The sequence below is a fragment of the Mytilus californianus genome, unplaced genomic scaffold (genome assembly GCF_021869535.1).
Source record: "Mytilus californianus isolate M0D057914Y unplaced genomic scaffold, xbMytCali1.0.p SCAF_8, whole genome shotgun sequence".
NCBI classification, from domain to species: Eukaryota; Metazoa; Mollusca; class Bivalvia; order Mytilida; family Mytilidae; genus Mytilus; species Mytilus californianus.
The window spans coordinates 67,226,876-67,252,803 of NW_026262734.1; the positions used below are offsets into that span (position 1 = coordinate 67,226,876).

The 25,928-nt window shown below is 32.6% G+C and overlaps 1 protein-coding gene across 1 annotated transcript; it reads right to left on the reverse strand.

Moving 5' to 3' along the window:
- Positions 1 to 5,446: 5,446 nt before the first annotated feature.
- Positions 5,447 to 25,900, reverse strand: LOC127711032 (uncharacterized). Its single transcript, XM_052216977.1, has 4 exons — positions 25,811 to 25,900; positions 21,255 to 22,300; positions 19,644 to 19,727; positions 5,447 to 17,518 (listed from the first exon to the last, which is right to left on the reverse strand). Exons 2-4 carry the CDS (start codon positions 21,889 to 21,891, stop codon positions 14,421 to 14,423), a joined length of 3,819 nt encoding a protein of 1,272 aa, XP_052072937.1. The 5' UTR covers positions 21,892 to 22,300; positions 25,811 to 25,900; the 3' UTR covers positions 5,447 to 14,420.
- Between the last annotated feature and the right edge of the window lie 28 nt (positions 25,901 to 25,928).

Here is a 25,928-nt window from a genome sequence, read left to right on the forward strand (position 1 = left end):
GCCATTGTGTCAGAAATTCACCTCAAGTCTACTTAAACATTTGCTTTTTTTTTTTGTATTTTTCTGAGTGAAGAAAAACAGAATTCTATAGAAACGCAGACACGCACTTGCTTCAAAAATTGTTTTCTGGAATAAAACCACTATGCAATTTTAAGCATTTATAGCTGTTTCGTCTTAAGTTAGAATAAAGCGGCAGTTATTTCATAGCAAATTTATCTGATCCCGACTTGACTGTGCTGAAAAAATCAACATATTACATAATAGAGCATGAATATATTTGTTGGTTAACGCAACACAAAAATATGTACTCCATGAAATTTGCTATCTGGTAAAAAATAAAATACAAAAACTCTTATTATCATTCAAATGAATGTTTTGTGTTTATTATTTAATTTAACCATTAATGCGAAGTGAAAATATTTTTTTTAACGTCGAGCCGGATTGTGTTATTAAAGCCGCCATCTTGTTTACATTGGTTACAAAAGGAAGTTCGGTCAACGTCGTCTATCGAAAAATAAACAACGTCAAGAACAACTACCGGATGTCCTCTCGACCAATCATATCAACGTATTCCCCAATATGCAAATCATATAAGAATGATCATATCGTAATGTTAACCCCCCCCCCCCCCCTTTATTTAGATAATCGAGTGTTAATAGCAGATCTTTGGTTGTTTCTGTTGAATTTATGTATATCTTTCATGGAATCGAGATAGTTTAGAGCGAGACATATCGACAATATGTAATCACCTGTCTATTTGTCGTAGACTTAATGTCTGCATCAAGATGTTTTTTTTTATTTCTGTCGTTGGGTTGCTGTCCAGTTGACGTATAACCCAGTGTCAAGTATTTTGTCGCTATTCTTTCACGGACTGTAACTAACGTTACCTTTGTAACGTCAACACGTTTATTACGTTATTGTAGTCATACAAGCAAGTAGAGTCATTAAAAGCAATTAGAACTGTTCACACGTATTCTATTTACACAAACGAAGTACTAACCAACTAAACCCAAACATTGGTGCCGCGACTCATGGAGAAGCTGAAAGCAATTCGTGGTTGACACAGAAGCGCCGTCACAAGACTAATCAATAGAACTAACCAGACAATTTCAGAAAATTAAATTGAGAATCAACAACTCTATTACGAAGCAGCACAGTGTATTACAGGGTTATCCCTAACCAACGCAAACTATGATCAAGCAATTAATTTACTGAAGGAGCGTTACGGTCAACAACAGAAAATTATCAACGCACACATGCAAAATCTTCCTGATTTACCAAGTCCTTCATTTACCCTCAGTAGTATTAAGTCATTTTATGACAGATTGGAAGCGAATATCAGGGGACTTGAATCCCTAGGTCAGACGCAAGATACATATGGATCCCTTCTTGAACCCATAATTTTCGGGAAACTACCCGCAGAAATGAGGAAAAACTTAACACGGGAACACGGAAAAAATAGCTGGGATATAATATCGCTGCGTGAAGCTTTAGCAAAAGAGATGTATGTACAAGAAGCTGGTAATGTGAATACATGCATGTCCGATAATATGACATCAACTGCGTCTTTTCACACGGGAGCCGTTCCTAAGACAAGCACAAATAAACAACAATTTAGGGGGAATCAGATCAAGACCATGAATACACGATTGACAACTAAACCATGTGTATATTGCAAACAGTCGCATTCGTCAGTAGATTGTACAAACATTGTAGACCACGAAAAACGCTTTACCATAGTTAAACAGAAAAACCTTTGTTTGAATTGTCTCGGAAATCATAACGTTTCAGAATGCCGTAAATTTAAATGCCGTAAATGTAATAACAAACATCACACAAGCCTATGTAATAAAGACAAGACAAAATTACACGATGAGCAGACAACCGCATCTGTAAATACAGTTGATATTGAAGAGGGAAATAGTAACACATCTATATTTTACACTTCGTCAACATTGCCCATGCAATCTAGAACTGATGTACTACTGAAAACAGCAATTTCACCAGTTTGGACAGGAAACCAGACCGTATCCGCAAATATACTGCTAGACGAAGGCTCACAGAAATCTTTCATTTCAGAAAATTTAGCTACAAAATTTCAAATTACAACAAAGGGAACCACCACAGTCAGTCTAGCTGCATTTGGAGACGCAAACAGGAACGTACGTAACCTTGATAAAGCGGTTATTGAGTTGGAAACCCAACAAGGAGAAAGAATACCAATGGAAGTGCTTATTGTACCCACAATAGCTGCCCTTCTACAGAACCGAATGAATTACGAAGCATCTAAACTTCCGTATTTAAAATGTTTAAGATTAGCACACCCCGTATGTGAGGACTATAAATTTGAGATTTCTTTGTTAATAGGCGCAGACTACTATTGGGACATTGTTGAAAACAATATAATCCGCGGAAATGGTCCAACAGCTGTGAAATCAAAAATTGGGTATTTATTATCGGGACCGATGATCAACACAACAGGTTATACAGTTGCAGCTTCAATGATGAATATTTTGGTACAACATAAGAAGGAGGAGATTGATTTAGAGCGTTTTTTGAAACTGGAATCAATGAGAACATTAACAGGAGCGAGACTAGCTAATCATTTACTGAAAAATTTAGGAGACATGGAAGTAACATTTTGGTCCGATAGCCAAATTGTTTTAGCATGGATTGCGTCGATGAAACCACTGAAGAAATTTATTGCTAACCGAGTGACTGAAATCAAAGAACTTGTTAAAAATCAGCGATGGAAATATTGCCCAACGGACATGAACCCTGCAGATTTACAAACTAGAGGCACATCTGCAGATAAATTTCTGAACAACGAATTATGGACACAAGGACCGAAGTGGACTATCAACGAAACTGAATGGCCTACTTGGAACGGAAACAAAATGGCATTGCTAACAAATGCTGAATATGACATTGAGCCAATTTGTCACTACTCACATCAACACAGAATCAGAATGAAGAATCGGGACTTCACCGGATTATTAATTTAGACCAGTTCAGTAGTTTAAGAAGACTTTTGAGAATTACCGCATATATACTTAGATTTATCAAGAATTGTAAACTACAAAAGAATCAAAGGAACACAGCAGCACTAACGGTAGAGGAAATTAACCATTCAACATTATTATGGATCAAGAGCACTCAGGATAATTCATTTCATCACATCAATTCGACTAAAAGTCCGTCAATATTAAAACAGTTGAAACTTTATAAAGACGATCAGAACATTTGGAGATGCGGAGGCAGAATTAACAATGCACCTTTGAGCGAAACCGCTAAATTTCCATATTTGTTGCCAACAAAACATAGTTTCACAACTTTGGATATAAAAGATGCACATGTGAAACAACTTCACGGAGGAGTAACTAGTACAGTGACTTTATTACGTCAGACATATTGGATTTCGAGAATTCGTCAATGCGTCAATGCAGTATTACGCAAATGTGTCACTTGCTAGTGGATTGATTTGAATGTTTTCTACTTAACGTTCAGTGGCAAATATTCCATGCATATTAAAGCCATTGTGTCAGAAATTCACCTCAAGTCTACTTAAACATTTGCTTTTTTTGGGGTATTTTTCTGAGTGAAGAAAAACAGAATTCTTTAGAAACGCAGACACGCACTTGCTTCAAAAATTGTTTTCTGGAATAAAACCACTATGCAATTTTAAGCATTTATAGCTATTTCGTCTTAAGTTAGAATAAAGCGGCAGTTATTTCATAGCAAATTTATCTGATCCCGACTTGACTGTGCTGAAAAAATCAACATATTACATAATAGAGCTCACTGGTTCCCGAAAGTTGGATAGTATAAAAACAGGTAGTTCCGATCTGGGCAACAGGGCAAACATGTCCCTCATCATAATTTCATATATCTATTTTATTATTTATGAGAAACTTCCATCAAGGCTTCTACCGTGATCCTAAGACGTAGAGCCTTTCATTTGATATTAACTAATTATCCATTTTCTTTTACTTTTGGACAAAGTTACAGCTACGCGTAGGAACTATTTTGTTTTACATATGTACTACTTTCTTGTATGTTCTCTGTGACCGGGTCCGAATCATATACCTTCTTGGTGTCAAGCGAAAAACGACAGTAATTAACGCACACACAATTTTAGAAAATTAGCGCAGCTATACGTAAGTCTTACTAATTTCCTGGAGACAAATACAAATCAGCAAAAACTAAACGATGAGGAAAATGTCCAAACAGAAGAAAAAATCTCCTTCTTTCTTGATTATTTCTTTTTTCATATCAACAATTGTCAGACCCTTTTTGAAACTCCACCCCTTGCACGCGAAAAGTGGTGTATATTTTAACTGAGAATCTTATAAAATAAAAAAAAACAGCGAATTTCATACCGTTCAGTTTTGTGTTGTTGGCTAGCTGTTTTCTTGATGTATGCCTTGCATCTCCTTTGACTCTTATGAATGTTTTATGTGTCAAAAAGTTGTTGCCTATTTACTAAACATTGAAAGTATTTGGCATTTTATAGCTGATGTTTATCATTTGAAAAATCTGTTTCAAGAGATCCCCCTTTTCTTAAAAAAATATAATACCAAAAACAATGCAAAAAGCAAAAGTAAAACAAAAAACACAAAAAAAATCGTTTTGCAGACAGAATACGTAACAAAACAAGCTTCGTCTTTCAGAGGTAAGCATACGAGGTGTTGGGTTTGAAACCCTTATATAGTACACAATTTGCAAATTTTCCTCAGAGAAGGTATTGGCAAAAATCCAGTTAGTTATATACGTATTATATACGTTTGTAGGTTTTTGCCATTTTTCGTCTATTTTGAAGTTGTGGTCTGCACAGATTAAAATTTAATAGTCCCAAAAAAATTTAAACAACGACTCAATCATAAAATGAGTCTTTATCATGGCTTTTTCGTGATAACAAACACAAAACTTTGATATATTGTACCTTTTTCATTGAATAATTTGTACATATAACTTTGCACTGCATGTTTTGTTATCAACCCGCAGTCTAGTAACTACTGTCTAGGTTTGTTGGGAACATAAGCCCTCGACGGGACGGAGTGAAACCCGTACGTACGTGGAGGCGACAGATTTAAATCTTAGCTGTAATTTGTCCTCTTTTTTTCCTAGGAATGTTGTACGATAAAAGGGGAATGTATTAAATGAATCTTAAGTATAATAGCCCATTTAAATGTGTGCGTGTCCTACGTCAGGAACGTTGTCGTTAACGGTCGTATATCATATCGTAATGTTTATCCCCCTTTATTTAGAGAATTGAGTGTTAATAGCAGATCTTTGATTGCTTCTTTGAATTCATGTATATCTTTCATGGAATCGAGATAGTTTAGAGCAAGACATATCGACAATGTGTAATCACCTGTCTATTTGTCGTAGACTTAATATCTGCATCTGTGACAATATGATGGGCTTCAAAATATATATATATTTATATATTCTTAATATGTTTAATAAAATTCATTGAATAAAATAACACACGGAAATATCTATCAAGAAAATTATACAAATAAGTTTTAGACTGATTGTTTTAATTCAAGGTTAAGATTACATATAAATATAAGTACATGTACACATGTAGGCCATATGCTGACATGTTATACTGTAATATTAAACAATTAAGTAATGAACTGGACATACGCAAGATTCACAACTATAAATTGTCCAGATTGGTAAAAACATGTCAATTAAAGTCAGCTTGAAAGATATTCATCTGTGTATCTTTAAAATAAAAACTTATTGTCAAAGTAATAGAAATTTTGATAAACTGTTGCTTGTACAATGTACTGTTAGAAGAGAGACCGGCCGTTATGGACCTTGTCTGTTATGGATTCCGTTCCAGACCGGCATTAAATAAACTGTTAACTAACTATCTTGTTGTGTTACACAGTCTTTTTGGTGTACCGTGCCAGGACGAATTCTAAAGAAAGGTACAGTGAAATTTTATTTGATAATCTTAATAACTATATTCTCAAAAATGGCTGAACAAGAATTTAATGTAGGGTTAGTTTTTCAAAATTTAGCAACACAAGTTCAAAGTCTTACTCAAAAATTAACTGCAAACGGTGTCAATTCGATAGTTGTAGGCTTTGATGGTTCAAATTCAGAAAAATATTCTCAATGGATTCGATCCATAGAAAAATATGCAATCATTACCAATTTAAATCCGAACGATTGTAAAATGGTACCAAACTTCTGTAGGGCCAGTAAGTGATTTCATTGCTAGGTGGTTAAGAGAAACAGATATAGGAAATAACAGTTGGGATAATCTAAAAACTCAATTGAATTTTCGTTATGGGCATATTCCTGATGCATCATATGCATTCGAACTTCTGAATAAGGTTAATCAGAAAGTTGGTGAAAATGTTCCCATATTTGGAGAACGAATTTTAACTTTGGCAACAGATGCTTTTAGAGGGCAAGATATCAATCAACCAATTGTTCAACTTCAATTAGTTAACTTTTTCATAAACGGGTTGTATCAAGATTATTTGAGAATGAAAATAATGCGTGAAAATCCACAAACTTTGGCTCAAGCAGTAAACTCGGCAATGGCTGAAACGCAATTAAGACGAAAGTTTGACTTGAAAAAAAGTAACGGCAATGAGCGTAATATAACACCAATGGACATATCACATTACCGAGAAATAGGTGAAAAATATAACAATTGTAAGCGATTTGGCCATAAAGCAAAATATTGTAGGGATAATAAAGCAAACTTTCATGTAAACACAGTAAGTTCGCTTGCCGAATTACATGTGCCCCGAAGGAATTTTAATGACAACACGCTAAGTAATAATGTAAATTCATATCCTCCTAAAAGAGTTAATTCTGTCCAAAATAAACCTAACTTAACAGGACAAACAAGAGGAACATTCTTCTGTTGGAACTGTGGTAAACCAGGTCATTATCAAAGAAATTGAAGGGCAAGACCAAATGAACAATTTGGGAAATCAAGAGAAAATTTAAACTAAGACGGTCTCTTTATGCTGAAGCCAATAGGGAGACGTTTAAGGGAATTAGGGGAAATAAGATGTTTGAGAGAAAAATTAATTATGGAAATACAAAACCTGTATATAATATATATGAATCATGGTTAAAAAAATTAAATAACAAATCAACAAACTTTAATAATGCATGTTCTAACAATTTTACCTATCACTGGAATAAAAGTTAATTTAAACATTCAAACGATCGTAATTCAAAACCGGAAGTAAACAAAGTAAAAATGGCGCGAAATTTTAATTCAAAACCGGAAGTAAACAAAGTAAAAATGGCGCGAAATTTTAATTCAAAACCGGAAGTAAACGAAGTACAAACGGCGCAAAATTCAAAATTTAACAGAAATAAAGTAGCTAGAGCGCGAAATTCAAACGTACAAAATAGAAACATTGAACCTTATCATGAACAAATACCTTTGGATAACATAACCGAAAACAAACTCAAAGTGAAACTGATCAAGTAGAAACTTTTGAAATTAATTTAGCGGGAAATCCAAATTCTTGTTTGATTAAATTAGCACATATGAAAGTTAGAAGTTTAATTGACAGTGGAGCTTCAGTATCTTTATTGCATAATAAAATTTACAATTCAATTAAAGGATTACCAAAATTAGAAAAAAGAAAAGTCAATTTACAAGGAGTTAACGGGGCTTCTTTAAATGTTTTGGGAAGTATAAATTTAGACTTTAACATGAAAGGAAACAAAATGAATCATACCTTTTATGTAGTATCTGACATGAACAGAAATGCAATTTTGGGCCGTGATTGGTTAGTTAAATTTGGTGTTAAGAGTTTATTTTGATTTGGGGTGTTTAAGGGTAAATAAAACTTATGTACCATTAGTAGAAGATATTCACATAGCTTCAATTGTTAGCCTTGCTCGTACCACTGTCTTCAAACCTCAGACTAGCAATATCTGTTATGTAAAGGGTAATAAAAATTATACCTTTTCAAGTTCTAAATCTTTTGAAATTTCACCAATTACTAAGGGGCATTTGAGTTCTCAACAAGGTTTAATGGTTGCTAATTCAGTTGCAAAAATGAATGAAAAACGTCAAATGCCAGTTCTTATAGTTATTACTACGAATAGAACTTATAAATTTAGAAGGGGCATAGCAATAGGCAGGGCTTCACCGGTTTTAGAAGAAAATGTTGTCTCACTTGAATCTACTCAAGAACACTCTGAAATTGAAAATGTTTTTGAAACTGATCTTAGTGTTCCTGATGCTTATAGGGGTAGGGTGTTACAAATATTGAACAATAATAGAGATGTTTTTGCTTTTAAGGATACTGAGTTAGGTCAAACTGACACTGTTAAAATGAGGATTGACACGGGTGATAATCCCCCAGTTAAATTGAAACAATATCGAACTCCATTACAAAAAAGGGAAATAGTCAATAAGGCAATAACTGACATGTTAGAAGCAAACATTATTCGAAGGTCTAACAGTAATTATTCGTCACCAGTAGTATTAGTGGATAAAAAGGATAAAACCACACGTTTCTGCATTGATTTCAGAAATTTAAACTCTAATTCATTAGCGATCCGATATCCGTTACCGGTTATCGACGATATATTGACCCTTTTAGGGGCTGCAAAGTTCTATAGCCTAATCGATCTTCGCAGTGGATTTTGGCAAGTCCAAATGACAGACGAAGATAAATCAAAAACAGCATTCGTTTGTCATCGAGGACTTTTTGAATTTAATGTTATGACATTTGGGTTACAAAATAGTCCTGCTGTATTTAGTCAATTGATGGAAATAGTCTTACAAGATCTAAAATTTGCTATCTCGTATATAGATGATATTTTGATATTTTCTGAAACTGTAGAAGAACATTTTGATCATATTGTCAGATGATAATGACACTGATTTTACAAGTGAAATAAAATTTGCTTGCATTTTTTATACATATTTTTTTCATTTTCTGTCTTTTCTTTGAAAAAAAACCACATCTGATTATTCATTAAGCTAGCTAGCAAAATTAACAGAATATTTCAATGTAGTGTAGATCAAAATAAATTGTGCCTATTTCATTATGTAACAGGTCATGAGATATTAACTGTGGTGAATTAAGACTGGAATTGTTTCCAATTAATACTTACACATTTGAGTGTAATTATTTGAAAATCAGTTGATAATCATACAAACTCTTACTTGCCTATGGAAAGAATTGGAGTAATACCATTTCAAAAAAGTGTTGGAATCAACTTAGATATATTAATACAAATGTTGACCCGAATTTCATTGAACAATAACTTACACAAGCATAAGATACTAATATAATACTTTCAAAATTCTTATCAACTGATTCAATTGATGTACAAATACTTTTTCACATTAATTTATAAATAGTAAAAAGTAAAATAACAAAAATACCGAACTCCAAGGAAAATTCATTATAAATTCTGATTTACAAAGGAACTATATCCAAGTGTAGATCTAAAATAAAAGGGTTGTTCGACCAATCTTTTCTTAATCTAAGGGCAAATAACATGTCAAAAATTGTCAGTTAATGATTTAAATGGCGTAGAAAGTTTCTGCAAGTCATAAAAACACATAATTAGTTTCATGATATGTCTTCAACTTAGTATTCTGTACCATCTCCAAAACCAGAGTGATCGCATAAAATCATATATTATTTTTTTTTATATATTTCGTAGCTTATGCTCCTTTAAACACTAAAAACCCAAAATATTGAAAGTCAAGGGTGTATGAATATCTGGATGTATCAACCTTAAAGAGATTATGTCATTAAAGGGTGAATTAATTTATATTTATAGTGACAATTTTTGTTTTGCACAAAAGAAAAAGTTTGAAGACATATACCTACTAAACAAGGTATTTATAAATTTAGTATGCACTGATCTTAAAAGTATACATCTTAAAAAATGACACAGACTATAATGTAAACATGTAAAAGCATAAATAATTCCTCATTTAGAAAAAAATTTGTATACAACAGTTCACTTAACAAAAAACAAATGATTTGCAGAAGAGTTTAACATTAATATGGCACATTTGATTTTTTCATAAATGTTTTTTTTCTGGAAGACTTCTATAATTTAGGATAGATATTCATATCCGACAGGTCAGACTTTAACCATTTAAGATACCATTATGAGAACTTATCAAAACTCTGTTACTTAGTTTAACATCCTGGTTGGGCTCGAAAAGAATTAAAAAATTCTAGTTCTTATGTGAAAGTGTTTTTTGACAAATTCTTCAAATCTGAAGGTCAAGTTCTTAAATGCTGTTAACTCCTTAACATGCATATCAAAAACTGGTATTAACAACTTTTAATCTTGCTCAAAGTAGAGCACTTGTCATACCATAAACATTTTTAAAGAGATAATATTAATAATCGCATTAATCATATTGATTTCATTCCTTGTCCTTTTAATAAATTTAATAATAAATCCTAATTATCATCTTGGATCATTCTTTATACTAACTCATACATTTAAAGCAAGTTTACAGTCATTTCTATTTCTTTTTAAAATAAGTAAAAAATGTGATAGACATCATTAAAATACATCAAGTAAAGGTAAAAAGTCACAAAGGGATGCATAATGTATGCATGTAATAAACATATATATTATATAAATAACACATAGCTGAGAGGATGATAGAGCAGATTGTTAACCAGAGAAAACATTGTCAACTGAGGCGAACCCAAGGTTGACAATGTCTTTTCAAGGGGTAACAATCTGCTCTATCACCCTCTCAGATATGTGTTATTTAATTTATTATACTGAATGTTCTGTTATCACTGTCTATTAAATTATTAATTAATAAACTATGACGTCTTGTACATAACAACCACCCATTAAAGCGCACAATTGATCAAGCATCTCCATGAAGGGTAATAGAATCTTTGCCATGGAATAGAGTAAATTGTCCCCCTCTTATTTACCAATCAGAATCCTGCATTTTCACATTAAGTATAATAAATATATATGTAATCATAAAGTATTAAAGGATGGTAATTATATAAAATATACAACTATCAATGCTAAAATAGAGACTCTAATAGTGCAACACTAAAAATCATATCCTAGAAATTATCAAATTTTAACCTTTGTTTGTATCGTAAAAACTGGTTCTATATCTTAACTAATTACAAAACTTTGTATTTTTCAAAATAATAAGGATTTTCTACCTTAGGAAAATATTAACTTTGCTGTATTTGGAAAAACCTTACAGAATTGTGAGTCCTCAATGCTCTTCAACTTCCTATTCTATTGGCCTTTTTACATGTAACAGTTTTGTGTCAGGCGTCACAGATGAGTCTTCTTTAGACAAAATGTCCGTCTGGCATTCAAAATTTTAATCCTGGTATCTATGATGAGTTTATTTTAAAGTTGAACTATTCTAAAAAAAAAAAATACTAGAAAGGTGTTAAGTTTGACCAATAATAGTGAATTTTGAAAATTTATAAATTCTAAATAACATGAGTCAAAATTACTTTTCTTTGGAAAATGCCTTTACCAAGTCAGGAATATGGTAGTTGTTTTTCACTTGTTTAATTGACTAATAGCGTTTGATTTTGTCAGTTTTTATGGACTTCCCCTTTTTCAAATTGCCTTGGAGTTCTGTATTTTTGTTAAACATTTTTACTGCTTATTATTGCACAAAATGGCAACACATTTTTCTAGAGTCTTAAAGATTTGCTCAATAATAAGCCTATTATCTATGATGAAGTTTTTTTTAGAATTGAAACACATATGAAATTTTGAAGAACAACATTTTCTGTTTTTTTACAGATTCAACTTTCTATAGAAAATAAGATATTTGCAATCAATGTTTAGACAATCTTAACACTGTAAAATAAATTGTGATCCTTCAAAATAATTGTACAATATAGAGTTCATGGAAGTAATGCACTATCAAAGTCTTGAAATGTAAAAAATCATGCAGTATATACAAAAATATTAAGCAAATACAATATGCTACACACTATTTCATAAAACATGTGACCATTTTTTTTAAAACTTCATCAGATACATTCCAGTGTGAAGAAGCCAAATATCTAAATGTTTCAGAGCTTCTGAAAAAAAACCCTAAAAAAAACACCAAAACAGTCCAAGGTCAACTCTGACTGAGGGTATGGCAACATATGAGTACAAGAGCATTAATTATTATTAAAATATGCACAATATATTCATGTTTATATAGTTTCTTATATGTATATATTACAATTATGCCAACTAATGAGTATCAAATTATAACTAACAATACAAAACAAAACAAAAATTCGAAGAAAAAAAAATATAACACAACTAAAAGTATTCTTAATTTCAATACAATGGCACTGTGAATATTATCTGACTCTTTGTGTTTATCATTTTAAAAAGCATTGCACAATTTTTAAGTTAATATTAAATAGTTGCATTCTGCTCCTGAAAGAGAAACCACAGATGTAGATTTACAAACAGCCAGCTGGGTATCAGCATATCTTTTTATGAACACAATATGATATTTGTATGATTCAACTGAATTAAAAATTGAACAAAAATATAAAAAGTATAATCAATAAATTAAATGTAAACAAAATAATGTAACTCATATTTGTAAAGACAAACATAAAACTTAAGTATGTAAAGAAAATACCATGGCATGCATTTACTTATATCATGTATATAGCACCAATGTATACTAAAATGCTTTTAAATGCAATACTAAGTTCATTTTTTTTTAAGTATCAGATTTTTGAAACATGACATATTTTTTCATTAAAATTAACCAACATAAAAATTTGCATAGTGCTTGAATCATTTTAAAAAAAACTGGATTGTTTTTTAAAATATTTTAATTTAATGAAAAATTTATACCTTTTGACCTCAAAACTACATATACAATTAAATACATTTCTTGATATTTTCTGCCATTGGAAATTAGTGATATTTTGACCCTTCTAAATGAAGATTTCAACATTTTTCCATACATCAAAAAAATAGGTAAACCTAAAAACTGATCAGGTAGTTACACTTAAATTGGAAAAGCAATAAGCAATCTTACATAAGTTGTAAGATTTACCATTGTGTTTTTATTCACCAGGCGGTTTGGTTTATACAACATTCTTTAAACGTTTATTAATGAAAAGTAAGAATTGAATATAATGGCAACAGAATAGAATATCAATTTTTCTTGGTCAAAAGTATCAAAATATGTATGTTACATTGTAAATATATCTGAAATAAAGGTACAACCCTTGAAATGAAAATGTAACAATGAGAAATCCACAGCTAAATACATACAAAAATGAAAATGTGGATATAGCATGGGCTAATGACACTGAAAAATATCTTGTTCAGCAAAAATGGAGCACATATGTAAGACCAAAAACCAGTAGAGGTAAGCAGATACAATTCAGCAATAAACAAAATCTTACTTTAAAGACATACAAACAACATGAAAGAATGCCAGAATTAAAAAAAGACAAAATAAATTGTCCTGAAAAACCAATGATTTGGCAACAGCATCCCTTAAAACATAGAAAATCAACTCAGTAGAGTAGCAAATTCCTGCTCCACAAAAAATACACAATATTTTTAAGTCTGTCAGTATATATCAAGTACAGTTATTTTTAAATACATGTATATAAGCAATTGGAAACAATGGCAGTGGATTAGAATACCAGTTTTCTTTAACAAAATTAGTGAAATATATATGTTACAATGATGAATGCATATTTAAATGTACATGTTAAATATACTGTAACTGTAAATTGTTGGTCCTCAATAATAAATGCTCATTTAACTTCGTATTTATTTGGTCTTTTCATTTATTTTACCTTATGGATGAGTCTTGTATAATTGAATCGCATCTTGTACAAAATTATAAGCTTGGTATCTTTCATGAGTTTTTTAAAACATAATTTTACAGTGCAAAATGAATGGATGAAAAGAAAATATACAAAAATGAAATGTAAATATTACAATGCGAAAGCGCACCAGAATTGTACTAGTGTAAAAAAAAAAGAGAAATGGAGAACAGAAATGTTAGAAAAAAATATAAAACTTGAGTAGCACCAAATGTATTACAGGCAAGAACATAACACAGGCCAACAAATAATCCTAATTTGAAGACAGACAGACAACATCAGGACCACATGCAATAATCCACAATACAATTAACAGAAAACTAAAAATTGATCAACAACATCCGGTCATTAAAAACAAATAATGAACTCAGGTGATCGTGAACATTTCTCCTCCAAAAAAAATTATTATCTGTTTTCCTTCAAGCATCATTACTAAAAAGTTATGTCCATGTTTTGTCCTTTCTACAGATCTCCATGTCATTTACTTTTCCTACATCTCAATAATACCAAAGGTGACTCAGGTGCTCAGGAAGGTCAAAGTTGACCTGTTCCACAGAAAATGCATTAAGCATATTTTTTTCATTGCTTTCCCTTAAGCATCATTAATATAGAGTCATGTCCATTTCGTGTAGCAATGTCAACAGGTGAGGTTTTGTCCTTTCTACAAATCTTCTGGTCAGCACCTTTTTCTAACAATAACTCTACAATATCTTCATGTCCTACTTCACAGGCATAGAATAATGATGTAGTTCCATCCTTCTTTTTTACGTTGACATTTGCTTTGTGGTCTAGAAGGAGTCTGGCTATATCTGTATGACCCATGAAACTAGCAATATGAAGAGGGTGTGAACCGGCAAAAATATCAAACACATAGTCTACTGATTTCTCTGTAAAGTATTCTTTAGTAACTGAAGAACCAAAGCTCATCATTACATCCTCGTACCACTCACGTTTTACACTTGGTAAAATTCTATTTGGGAGGTTGTGAATTGCTCCAGTCAACACGTGTTTATTATGTAGACTTCTGTTAATGTCCGCACCATGAGTAAGCAGAACTTCTACAACATCTGGGTAACCATTATGGGTAGCAGATATAAGTGGATTATCTCCATCATACATCTGTTTATTAATGTCAGCTTTGTGTTCTATCAACATAAGGATTATATCATTATAGTTGCCCTGGCAAGCTGCAATTAGAGGTGTCGAACCATCATCATTAGGGTGGTTTACATCAGCACCATTCTCTAATAATTTAGAGACTATTTCTCTATAACCTTCTAAGCATGCCCAATATAAAGTTGATGTTTCACTGCTGTCATATAGATTCACATCTGCATCCTTTTCAAGCAACATACATGCAATATCAGTACAACCATTCTGGATTGCAATCATCAAGGGGGTTTCTCCATCTTCATTGCATAAATCAATATCAGGGTTGCTTTCAAGGAGCATCCTGACAATATCAATATAGTCTTTACTACAAGCCAAGTAAAGAGGACTGTTACCACTTCTATCGCACAGATTAACATCTGAGTTCTTCTCCAATAACAAACGCACAATATCAGTATGACCATTACAACATGCTAAAGACAAAGGAGTTTTTAGTTTATCTTGTTTGTCACATAGATTAACATCAATAGCTTCCTCCTGTAATAACAAAGCAACAATACCAGTGTATCCTTTCTCACACGCAGTGGTTAATGGAGTGTCGTTGTAGAATTCATCAAACCGATTGATTTCAGGATTCTTCTGTAATAATTTGGCCACAGAATCAGTGTGACCTTTCTGACATGCCAAAAACAAGGCTGATCCTCCAGTGTCATCACACAAGTTCACATCAGGGTTTTTATCTAGTAATGCCCCTGCAATATCATTGTGACCTTCCCCGCTAGCCGTGGATAGAGGTGTATCCCCAAGTATATTACACAGATTGACATCAGGATTTTTCTCAAGTAATGCAAATACCACATCAGTAAGACCTTTATAACATGCTATGTTCAGAGGAGTTTCTCCTTCTGAATCACTAAGATTGACGTCAGGATTCTTCTCTAGTACTGCAGATACCACAGCTGTATTACCATCGTCACATGCCACATATAGTGGAGTCCTGCCATCTCTATCATACAGATTCACATCAACATTCTCCTCTAACAACATCCTGACGATATCTAAATGACCATTCTTACTTGCAATATATAGTGGAGTCATACCACCTTCATTATATAGATTGACATTAGCATTCTTGTCCAATAACAGCTGTACAATTGCATTGTGACCATTTTGACATGCCATGTACAAAGCAGTTACTCCATCATGTCTACAATGATCCACGTTCACTTTGTTTTCTAACAACCACTTCACCATATTGCTATAACCAAAATAAGATGCCCATATCAGTGGATAAGCTTCTAAGTCACAAATGTCTTCTGGTGTCACTGTATTCTTCGTATTGGACAGTTTAATCTGTTGAGATTTGTCAAGTCGTTCTAAGTATTGCAGCAACTGATATCTGAATGCTTGTTCTTTCATATTGTTGTTGCTAAACAAATTTAAAACTTTGCCGGCAGACCAGTCCTGTACAAGTCTTTCTAGAAACAAATCTAATTTATCATCTGGTATCTGGATAAGTAATTCAACATTACTCCCCTGATCATCTGGTAAGTTCTTCCACAGAAAGCGTTTATTGATGAAATCACAATCACCATGCTCTATCAGGCATTCAATCATTCTCTGACCAAAGTAATGAGCCAGGCAGTCAAAGAGTACTTCATGTATGATACTATAAACCCCATTTTGTTTACAAACAAATGTACCCTCTAACTTTTCCAGTGCATCTTTCAGGTCTACTTTTGATGTTTCTTTGTTTAATCTACAACCTACACATGTATCTTCCAAGATCTGCCTTTGTTGGTCTGTTACTTTACAACTGTGAAACCATGTTTCTTTCAACTGGTTGTTGAAGAGAACACACAAAGCAAGGCCGCATACTTTAAACTTCTCTTCATCCCCTTGTCTACTCATGTTGTCTATTTCATTTCTATAGACTTCAAATGGATTGCTAAAGAATGACTCTTTAACATCCAACCCTTCTTTTTCCTGATACAAACTACACAAAAGAGGAAAGTACTCATGATGTTTAGATATCTCATCTAGATCTTTGATACATGTACCAATATGAACTTCTGCTATTCTTGCTTTCTCAACAGATGTAAGAAATAAGTCTTCTGTGGTCAAGTTACATTCACAAGTCTTAAAAGGAGATAAAATATTAAACTTATCATCTTTGAACACATTTAACCTACATGTGGCAATAATTTTACACCATTTGCCTGCCATTATTGTTTCAATAACAGGTATCAGTTGTCGCCAATTTTCAATTTGTTGTTGGTTTGCAGTAAATTTCCCACAAATGTCATCTACTACAAAGAGCTGAAATTTATGAGGGTGGTAGAAATCTATAATGTCTGATGGTTTTAAAACTGGTATTATCTGGTGGCCGCCTTTCTCTAATGCAAGAGCTATATGTTGAGCTATGAATGATTTTCCTACCCCTGCATTGCCTGTTATGGTCACACAACCATTTTCTTCTATACATTTCATGGCATTATCAGCAGCTCTTGTTGCCACAAACTTTTCATCCATACTTCTCCATTTCTCTATCTTCATTTTGATGTCATCTGAAATTTGAGAATAAGGTACATGCATGAAATAACAATTTTTTTATACATAAAATTGAGAATGGAAACAGGGAATGTGTCAAAGAGACAACAACCTGACCAAAGAGCAGAAAACAGCTTAAGGATACCAATGGGTCTTCAACACAGCAAGAAAATCCCGCACCCGGAGACCGGCTTCAGCTAACCCCTAAACAAAAATGTGTACTAGTACAGAGAAAATGGACGTCATACTAAACTCTGAATCATATATAAAATGAACCAAAATTAAAAAAACTTACAAGACTAACACAGGCCAGAGGTTCCTGACTTCGGACACGTGTATACATATATACATATATACATATCTATTGATTTAAGTGCATCAAAAATGATGGCACGACCGTCCAAGTGCCTTTGGCACATGGAGGGCTAGTGAAGTTATTGGAGGGCTAAGAGAATGATAATGAAACTAGCCCTACAAGCTCGTATAAAAGGAATTTAGTTAAGTTTCTAACCCTGTTGAACATAAAATGTATTCATGTATACATAACTATTGAACATAATATAATTCATTAAAGTGCTTTAATTTGGTACTGAAAGATTTTCATACCATAACATTACATGTCGATAGGAACTCATCTATTCAGGATCTTAATAAAACATTTTTATCGGTGTCAACAAAAAACAATTACTAATACATAATTTTCTTGCAATATAATTGTATATAGAAAAAGTTATACTGTTGATATTTATTGCAATTTCAATAAAATATTCTTGTAGTATATTATTGATTGCAAAAGAAAAAAATGGGGGTCAATGTGCTCATCTTTTTGTTCACACATTGGTGTCAATATAATGGAATTTTATGCAACTTTCATAGAGGTTTAGCTGCTATAAAACCAGGTTTCATCCATTATTTTCTACATAAGGAAATGCCTGTACCAAGTCAGGATTATGACAGCTGTTTTCCATTCGTTTGATGTGTTTGAGCTTTTGATTTTGCCATTTGATAAGGGACTTTCCATTTTGAATTTTCCTTGGAGTTCGGTATTTTTGTTATTTTACTTTTTAGTTAGAAGTAGCAAATTTAGTTTTATTAAATGCTGGTTGTCCCATTTCCCTTTTTTGGCGCTTAATTATGTAGCAGTGTATTTTTAACTCAACATAGACGTGCAGCTATTCAGGGTGTACATCAAAATGCTATACCAGTTACTGTTATATACAAATTTATTGATGTGCCTTGATTTGTATGCCCCCCGCAATGCATGTCATGACCTGTATTTTCATTTTCAGAGGTTGACAGGAATGCGTAGTAGATTTAGTGTGCTTAAATATACAACATTTTTGTTTTCCTTTGCAAATACTTTCAAAATAATGTAACAGATTTGATGATGTCAGTGATTTTTCCACAAATTTTGGATACTTATCAATAGCAACATTGCAAAAACAACGTGTTAAATTTGAATGCATTATTATCTACCTTTGCTATTGTATCGTATGTCCTTAAGCAACAGAACTAGTTTAGACAATATTTTGAATAGGAATATTCTTCCTTTGAGAAACCCTGAAATGCAATCTGATTAAAAAAAAAAGAAGACAATTACTTATGATGTAAAACATTCTTATAAAGCTTCATTTTATTACTAATGTAAATTGAAACACATTTTAATCCAATGAACTCTCCCATATAAATGTAGAAATGATAAAAGCCTATGGGAAACTCCTAAATAATTAGGAGGAAAACAATACTTGTGATGTAATCCTTTCAAGTTGTATTTAATTTTATGCTTGTTGTAAGAATTTTTGCTTTATAACAAACTGTGATTGCAAACTGATAGAAAAAAGGTCCATACTGTGGATTCATTTATTTTTCATGAGTACCAATTGTTGTGGAGTGAGGTAACTCGCATTTTCGTCAATATTTGATTTCATGTTTTTCCCAAAGTCTGCATACAACCTTACAAAAAATTTGTAATTTGTTGAACATTTAAACTTGTGGTTCACATGTACAATGAAATCCATGAAAATAGGTATCAACCGAATAAAAAAAAAATCTACAGTATGTGATGAGGGAGACAAAATCTTGACCCGAGTTTTACAATCCTCTACAGTTAATTAGCATGTAGCCAATCCAGCAAATAAATACCTCTTCTTTTCTCTGGGATTATTTCTTCTCTGGAATACGGCAGTGTGAATACCTTCCTTTGAAAATCCTGCACTACCTTAAGAGCTGTAAATAAAAATAATAATGAAACGATAAAAATCACAAAAGATATAACATACATAATTACATTGGCTTGTATAGGATGTAAATGCTCACTTATATATGATATAATTCCACGACTTCTGAAAAAAAGTTTTTCATTTTTATCACTAAATGTATGCATTTTGTTTTTCTATAATTTAATAAACTTACAATGGTATACTATTACCATGTGAATACCAAGGGAGAACAACGTCACAAACATACAAACGTTTAAATTTCAAGGACCAGTCGTTCGTGAGGGTCTGGATAGGGGGTCCTTCATTTCTTTATTCTATAATTTTTGTGACTTTTTTTCTCTGTTCTTCAAATATTTTGCACATTATTCTCTATTCTTCATAATTTTGACTCTTTTTGTCTATTTTTTATTTTATTAGCCATTTATTCTTCACTTTTTGCCTATTATTCTGTATTCCGTAAACCCCATCCAGACCCTCTTTAGTACTGAACAGTGTTCTGCCCAGAGCCTCTGTAAGTAACAGTTCAAAACGATAAGAATCCTACCATGTCTATGAACTTGTTATAGGTAAGTCAGTGTTCTTCTCATAGACTTATAAACAATGTGACTATGGCTCTTTCTATAAATTAATCTTTATATAATAAATGCAATATAAATGTGGTATACTTTTCTAAAAAAAAAAAAGACTAACACTGCTACTGACATTTCATTACTGAAATGCTTCTGAGCCGAGAAGTTAGTCCGAGGACTCCCAGACAGTACTCCCAGGGAGAGACGACTCGTGAACTCTTTTCACCGATTTCGATGTATAGCAGTGTCACACTGCGAATCACAGAGTTGACTCTCAAATTCCTCCAAAAATTGCTCCCAACACGATGTGGTTGATAATTGATTAATAGTTCATCAGAAGTAATAAAAATCAATAAATTGGTGACTACAAAATCGAGTTAGCCAGATTAGTTAGGGCAATTAGTGTTGGGAGAGATGACGCTATCACAATAAACAAAATGTAGCGAATTTACACAGTACATTTGGGGGGGGGGGGGGGGGGGGGGGTCAATGCAGTAATCAAAGAGAGACCTCCAAATTTCCTCCAAGAATTTAGGGAGGGATATACGAGTTTCCTGGTGTGATCCAGACCCTGATTTACCTCATGTGTGTACCTTGAAGATGCAACTGATTTGACCCTGTACTAGTTTTAGTTTTCTTAATTTTGAATTCGCTCAAATTTTAGTTTTTCAATGATAAGAACAAGAAAAAGACAGTTTTCCCACTGAAAGAATTTGTTCTAAAAGCTGAAAATAAGATTCTTGAAAACTCATCAATTGTAAAACTTATCGGTGATTGAATTTATTCTAATTTGTCATGGACTTTTCATGTTCATCTATTTCATCTAGACCTTACTGTCTACGAAATTTTGAATAATTTCGAATAATTATTTTATAATGGTTACAGTATATGATACCAAATAATTGATAATTTTTGAATTGTTTAATTTGGAGTGGTAATTGCTAAATATGACCCTTCATACTAACCAGTACAATCCCTGTGAACATCACCAGAATTTAATGCATTTTCACTCTCAGCCAAATCTTTCAACCAGCTTAAGCATCTTTGTTGAATCTCTTGATCAATCTGACAGGCTTGTATATTTTTAAATATTTTAACGAATTGTTTTGGTTTTTCAAGGAAGTCTTCGAGTCTACCAGCTATGTCATGCAAAAATGAGAAGTAAATCTGTAATTCAGCGTCAGTCAAGTTGACATTTTCTCTGTACATGTATATTATGTCATTCCAGATCCATCTAATTCGGTTTACATCATCCCCCACACTAATATCACGCCAGGTTGGTATAATCTTGTTGTGCCATTCTCCTGTTGGAGCACGCACTAACTTTAAATGTCTTATAATCTTGTACATAAGAGGTATGTCAAAGTCACTGTACTGGTTTGTGCAAGCATTTTTAATGATATTCATTTCACGTTCATTAAAAATACGTGACAAAAAGTTGTTTTTGCGAAGATGATCCTCAAGAAGATCAGGTGGCTCCTTTTTCAACAGGATTTCACGTAGTAAATTTGGAAGTTCTTTTTGAGCAACTAAGCCTAACCTAACATAGCTTTTTATGCTTGAATTTGAAAATTGAGATTCAGTGGAACTTCCTTCAGCCATATTGTACTTTCTTTAAAAAATATCTTACTTATACCAAGTATACTACTGTAAATTCAGAAAATATTGCGAGGTTTTTATTATTGCGAATATTGCGACTGAGTGAGTATCCCAATAATAAGAACTCGCATTTAGATATCCGATACATATATCTGTATGCATATTTTCCAGAAATCACAATAATTAATCTCGCATTTATGTCCATTCTTCAAAAATCGCAATAATAAATGCACGCAATAATTTCTGAATTTACAGTATGTGATTACGTGACTTTGAAGTAAATGCATTGTCAATGATCAGCTCTTCCTATGGAAACATCAGCAAATAGATTCAGATATATTTTGTTGCTTGCATTCATAAATCTGTTAAAAGTTTTTTCAACATGTGCAGGTAAGAATGATAAAAAATCCTCCTGAAAAAAAAAAAAATGATCTGCATTAAAAGTTTTTTTCTCCAGAAATTCTGACTTTCCTTAAATATCATATTTATAATGTTTATGCATCAGGGATGATTTTATCATCATTTAGATTCACAAATATCATGAATATACTCCTTACAAAAAACTTCCATCCTTACAGTTATTATTTAACAGTGTATTCATTAATAGGATAGGACACGTAATATGTATACTAAATTATGACTAAATAACTGATTTTTTTACAATTACCTGATGGCATGGGTGCCAGATTATGGTGTTAGAACTGCTTATAGGTGCCCAGGTTTTTCATTATTTTTCATTTTGACTGGTAATTTTTCCATTTGTAGGTGGTACTTTTCAAAATATATTCCATGAATACCTTATATAATAATTCCTAAATTTAGGTGGTACTTATCAGCAGTATAGCAAGGTCAAAGTACTGAATAGCACCTCCTAACATGCCTTATGAATGCTTGGCCTGGGTGGTTTCACACTTTGCCTCAGATGCAATAGGATGTGGGTCTGATCCCCGACTGGTCGTCAGTAAGGGGTACTACTTATACAAGTTATTTTTATTTACTTGTAAATAATAATATACTTATATAAGTAAATTTGTTGTATTCATATTTTCTTATAAAATTTGAATAATCTCCCCTTAATTTTCTCAAAAAATTTACTTGTATAAGTAATTTTTTTTTACAATCCCTAAAATCATTGAAAATTCTCAAGTTTGGGATGTAAAAACATGCCTTAAACAATTTTTCTCTGGTTAGCTCATAATTTTTTATTAGAGTTCAACCTTTCAACTCATTAATTCAACAAAGAAACTAATTGCACAAAGATCTTAAGTGTTTGCACAAGGCCTTCAAAAATTGCCCCTTGGAGGCTTGTAAATGAGCAGTATTTTGAAGATAACAGACAAATGAGATTTTCATTGTCCATGAAATTGTACTTAAATGATTAGTAAAGACATCTGCAAAGGACAGCCAATTAAAAATTCTATTAGAGCAAAGAAGTCCTAAGAAATTCAAGAAAAGAAGATAGGATGACTTTTTTACTTGTACATTGTACAAGTAAAAAAATCTGAATGTCTAAGGGACATAACTAAGCCAAAAAATAATTTACCTATACAAGTAAATAAAATACACTTGTATAAGTATCTTACAAATTTACTTATATAAGTATATTAATATCTACTTCTTCCAAGTAAATAAAAATATCTTGTACAAGTAGTACCCCTGACTGCTGGTTCAAACCAAAACCTTAAAAATCGGTATTTGCTGCTTCTCTGCAAGGAACAAGGTATTAAGGACGTAAGCATGGTAAGAGCAAACCAGGTTGGCTTGGAGTCAAAATAATTCATGTATGTCTGGGTAAGGTGACATGTTATGTCCTCCTGCAGTGCAGACTAACATTTTGATTTAACATGGTAAAAATTTTACCTCAGTGATTTGGTTTACTACAAAGCAGAGTCCAAATTCATATCATATTAACATGAAACATCATATATGTATGTAATATTTGCCATTGTAATTCAAACACCAATCCATGTATATAGGCTATTTCTCTAATCATGTCTTTCATCGTAAAAGATTGTCAATTACACACTCTTTTATGACGTCATTTACCAGAGAGAAGGCGTGCCTTTATCCCTTCACCTATTAAAGTTTCAATCATCTTCAGGATAGTCATTCTGCAGGGTAGTCTAGAAATAATTTATGCTCCGTAGGTACGTAATTTCAATGTCCCATGTGACTGAAGTGAGGATGACCAATTACTAATTAGATTTTAATTTCCCTAACATTTCAGGCAGTATAGCATCCTCGAGATAGCATGAAACTTTATCCCCCATTCGCTTATTATGTGTTGGAAGTTACAATGACTACATATTTGTCACATGGTGACAAAAGTCACATGACAGATATATATAGAATATCATATGGCTTTTTCAATATCACATCTGTATCAACCCGAGACACCAATATAATCCCAACAGCTCTGCTCGAGGGATTATATTGGTTGAGGGTTGATACGCAGTGGCGGATCCAGAACTTTTCATAAGGGGGGCCCGCTGACTGACCTAAGGGAGAGGGCCCGCTCCAGTCATGCTTCAGTGATTCCCTATATAATCAACCAAATTTTTCCCACAAAAGGGGGGCCTGGACCCCCCAGGCCCCCCCTGGATCCGCCTATGATACGGTGTGTGATATTGAAAAAGCCATATCATATACACTTTATTATATACATATACCTCATGTAGATGTTTTTTATGTGACATGACGTCATACAGGTAAGGAGGTTTGAAATGACGTCATACAGATTATAGGTTTGACATGACGTTATACAGATTAGGGGTTTGATAAAGCCTTTGCAATCGATGATGTGACGTCATACAGATTAAAGGTGTGTTAAAGCCTTTGCAACCATGCTGATATCGATATCATCACGGTTGGATGATATAGCACGCTTGCCAATGATTGTATTACACATACAATTTATCTGTATTTACTACTAAGTATATAATAAACAGTGTAACTGACTACTGTATCTCGGAAGTGGCGAATTATCATCATTATCATCATCATCTGTATGGTGTTAGAGGTAATTTAATTTTCTTATTAGACTATAAACAATTTCAAAATTTAATTCAAATATTGAATTGTAGCGATAAGGTTCTATTGAATGTTCAATACACAATCTTTTAATTAATTACTTCATTTGACCTCATTTGACTCCGAAAAAAATGGTATATCACAAAGCAAATATTTTGACATCACAATGACGCATTTTTCCCAAAATAACCATAGGTCAACTGCTGCAATTCATTCATAAACTGAAATTGGAAAGCTGTCTATTGCATGTCTATTGAGTATTGTATTGTAGTCTGCAACCACCCCCCTTTTTTAACACAAGTTTTCCAGTATTTTTTTTTCTTTATCTGATACAGATAATAAGGGGACGAAGTCCCCTATTACGGTAGAAAAATCAATAAAAAAAAAAAAAAAAAAAAAAAAATCGGGAAAATTTCCCGAAATTTTCATTGTACTAATGAACTCAAAATCGTTAACTTTTTTATTTTCAGACTTTTTTATTTTCCCGCATTTGCGCAGAAATCTACTTCCTTTTTCCGGTCTCGTTTGCATGAGTCTTTGAGTAAAATATATATTTATCAGTCTAGTAAAATATAGGAAGGAACGCAATACCAATTCCATTTTTAATAATTCCTTGAATGACTTGATATGAAAAAACGTTACCTGATAGCGTTTCTTTGTTTACATTGAATATGACGTCATAATATAAATAACGTCACAACTAAAATTCCGAACAACAGAACCGAAATCGGAAACGTAAGGGTATTTCCGTTCTTTTTGAACAGATTTTGAAGTTAAAACATATGTTTGAATTAAAAAAAAATAATTCATACAGACTTCGTCCCCTTTCACAGGTAACGCCTGCCTCATATTAAACTCGGCCACGATACAAAACCCAATAAAACTTCCTTACTATGGTTAAAATATTGTACAGAAAATCTTCTACTAGTGCTGGAAATTTTGCTAATTTCAGTACAAAATCCTCAAATTTAGATCGGAAAGATCTGGGTAGCAAAGTGCTTTAGATGAAT

Bases quoted from the DNA above. Each gene is read 5' to 3' on its own strand.
- LOC127711032 (XM_052216977.1), bottom strand. From the start codon at position 21,891: ATGGCTGAAGGAAGTTCCACTGAATCTCAATTTTCAAATTCAAGCATA. The intron at 19,728-21,254 runs GTTAGTATGAAG...TTTTATTTACAG, and splicing joins TGTTCACAGGGATTGTACTG to CTCTTAAGGTAGTGCAGGAT. The intron at 17,519-19,643 runs GTATTTATTTGC...CTCAAATTTCAG, and splicing joins AATCCCAGAGAAAAGAAGAG to ATGACATCAAAATGAAGATA.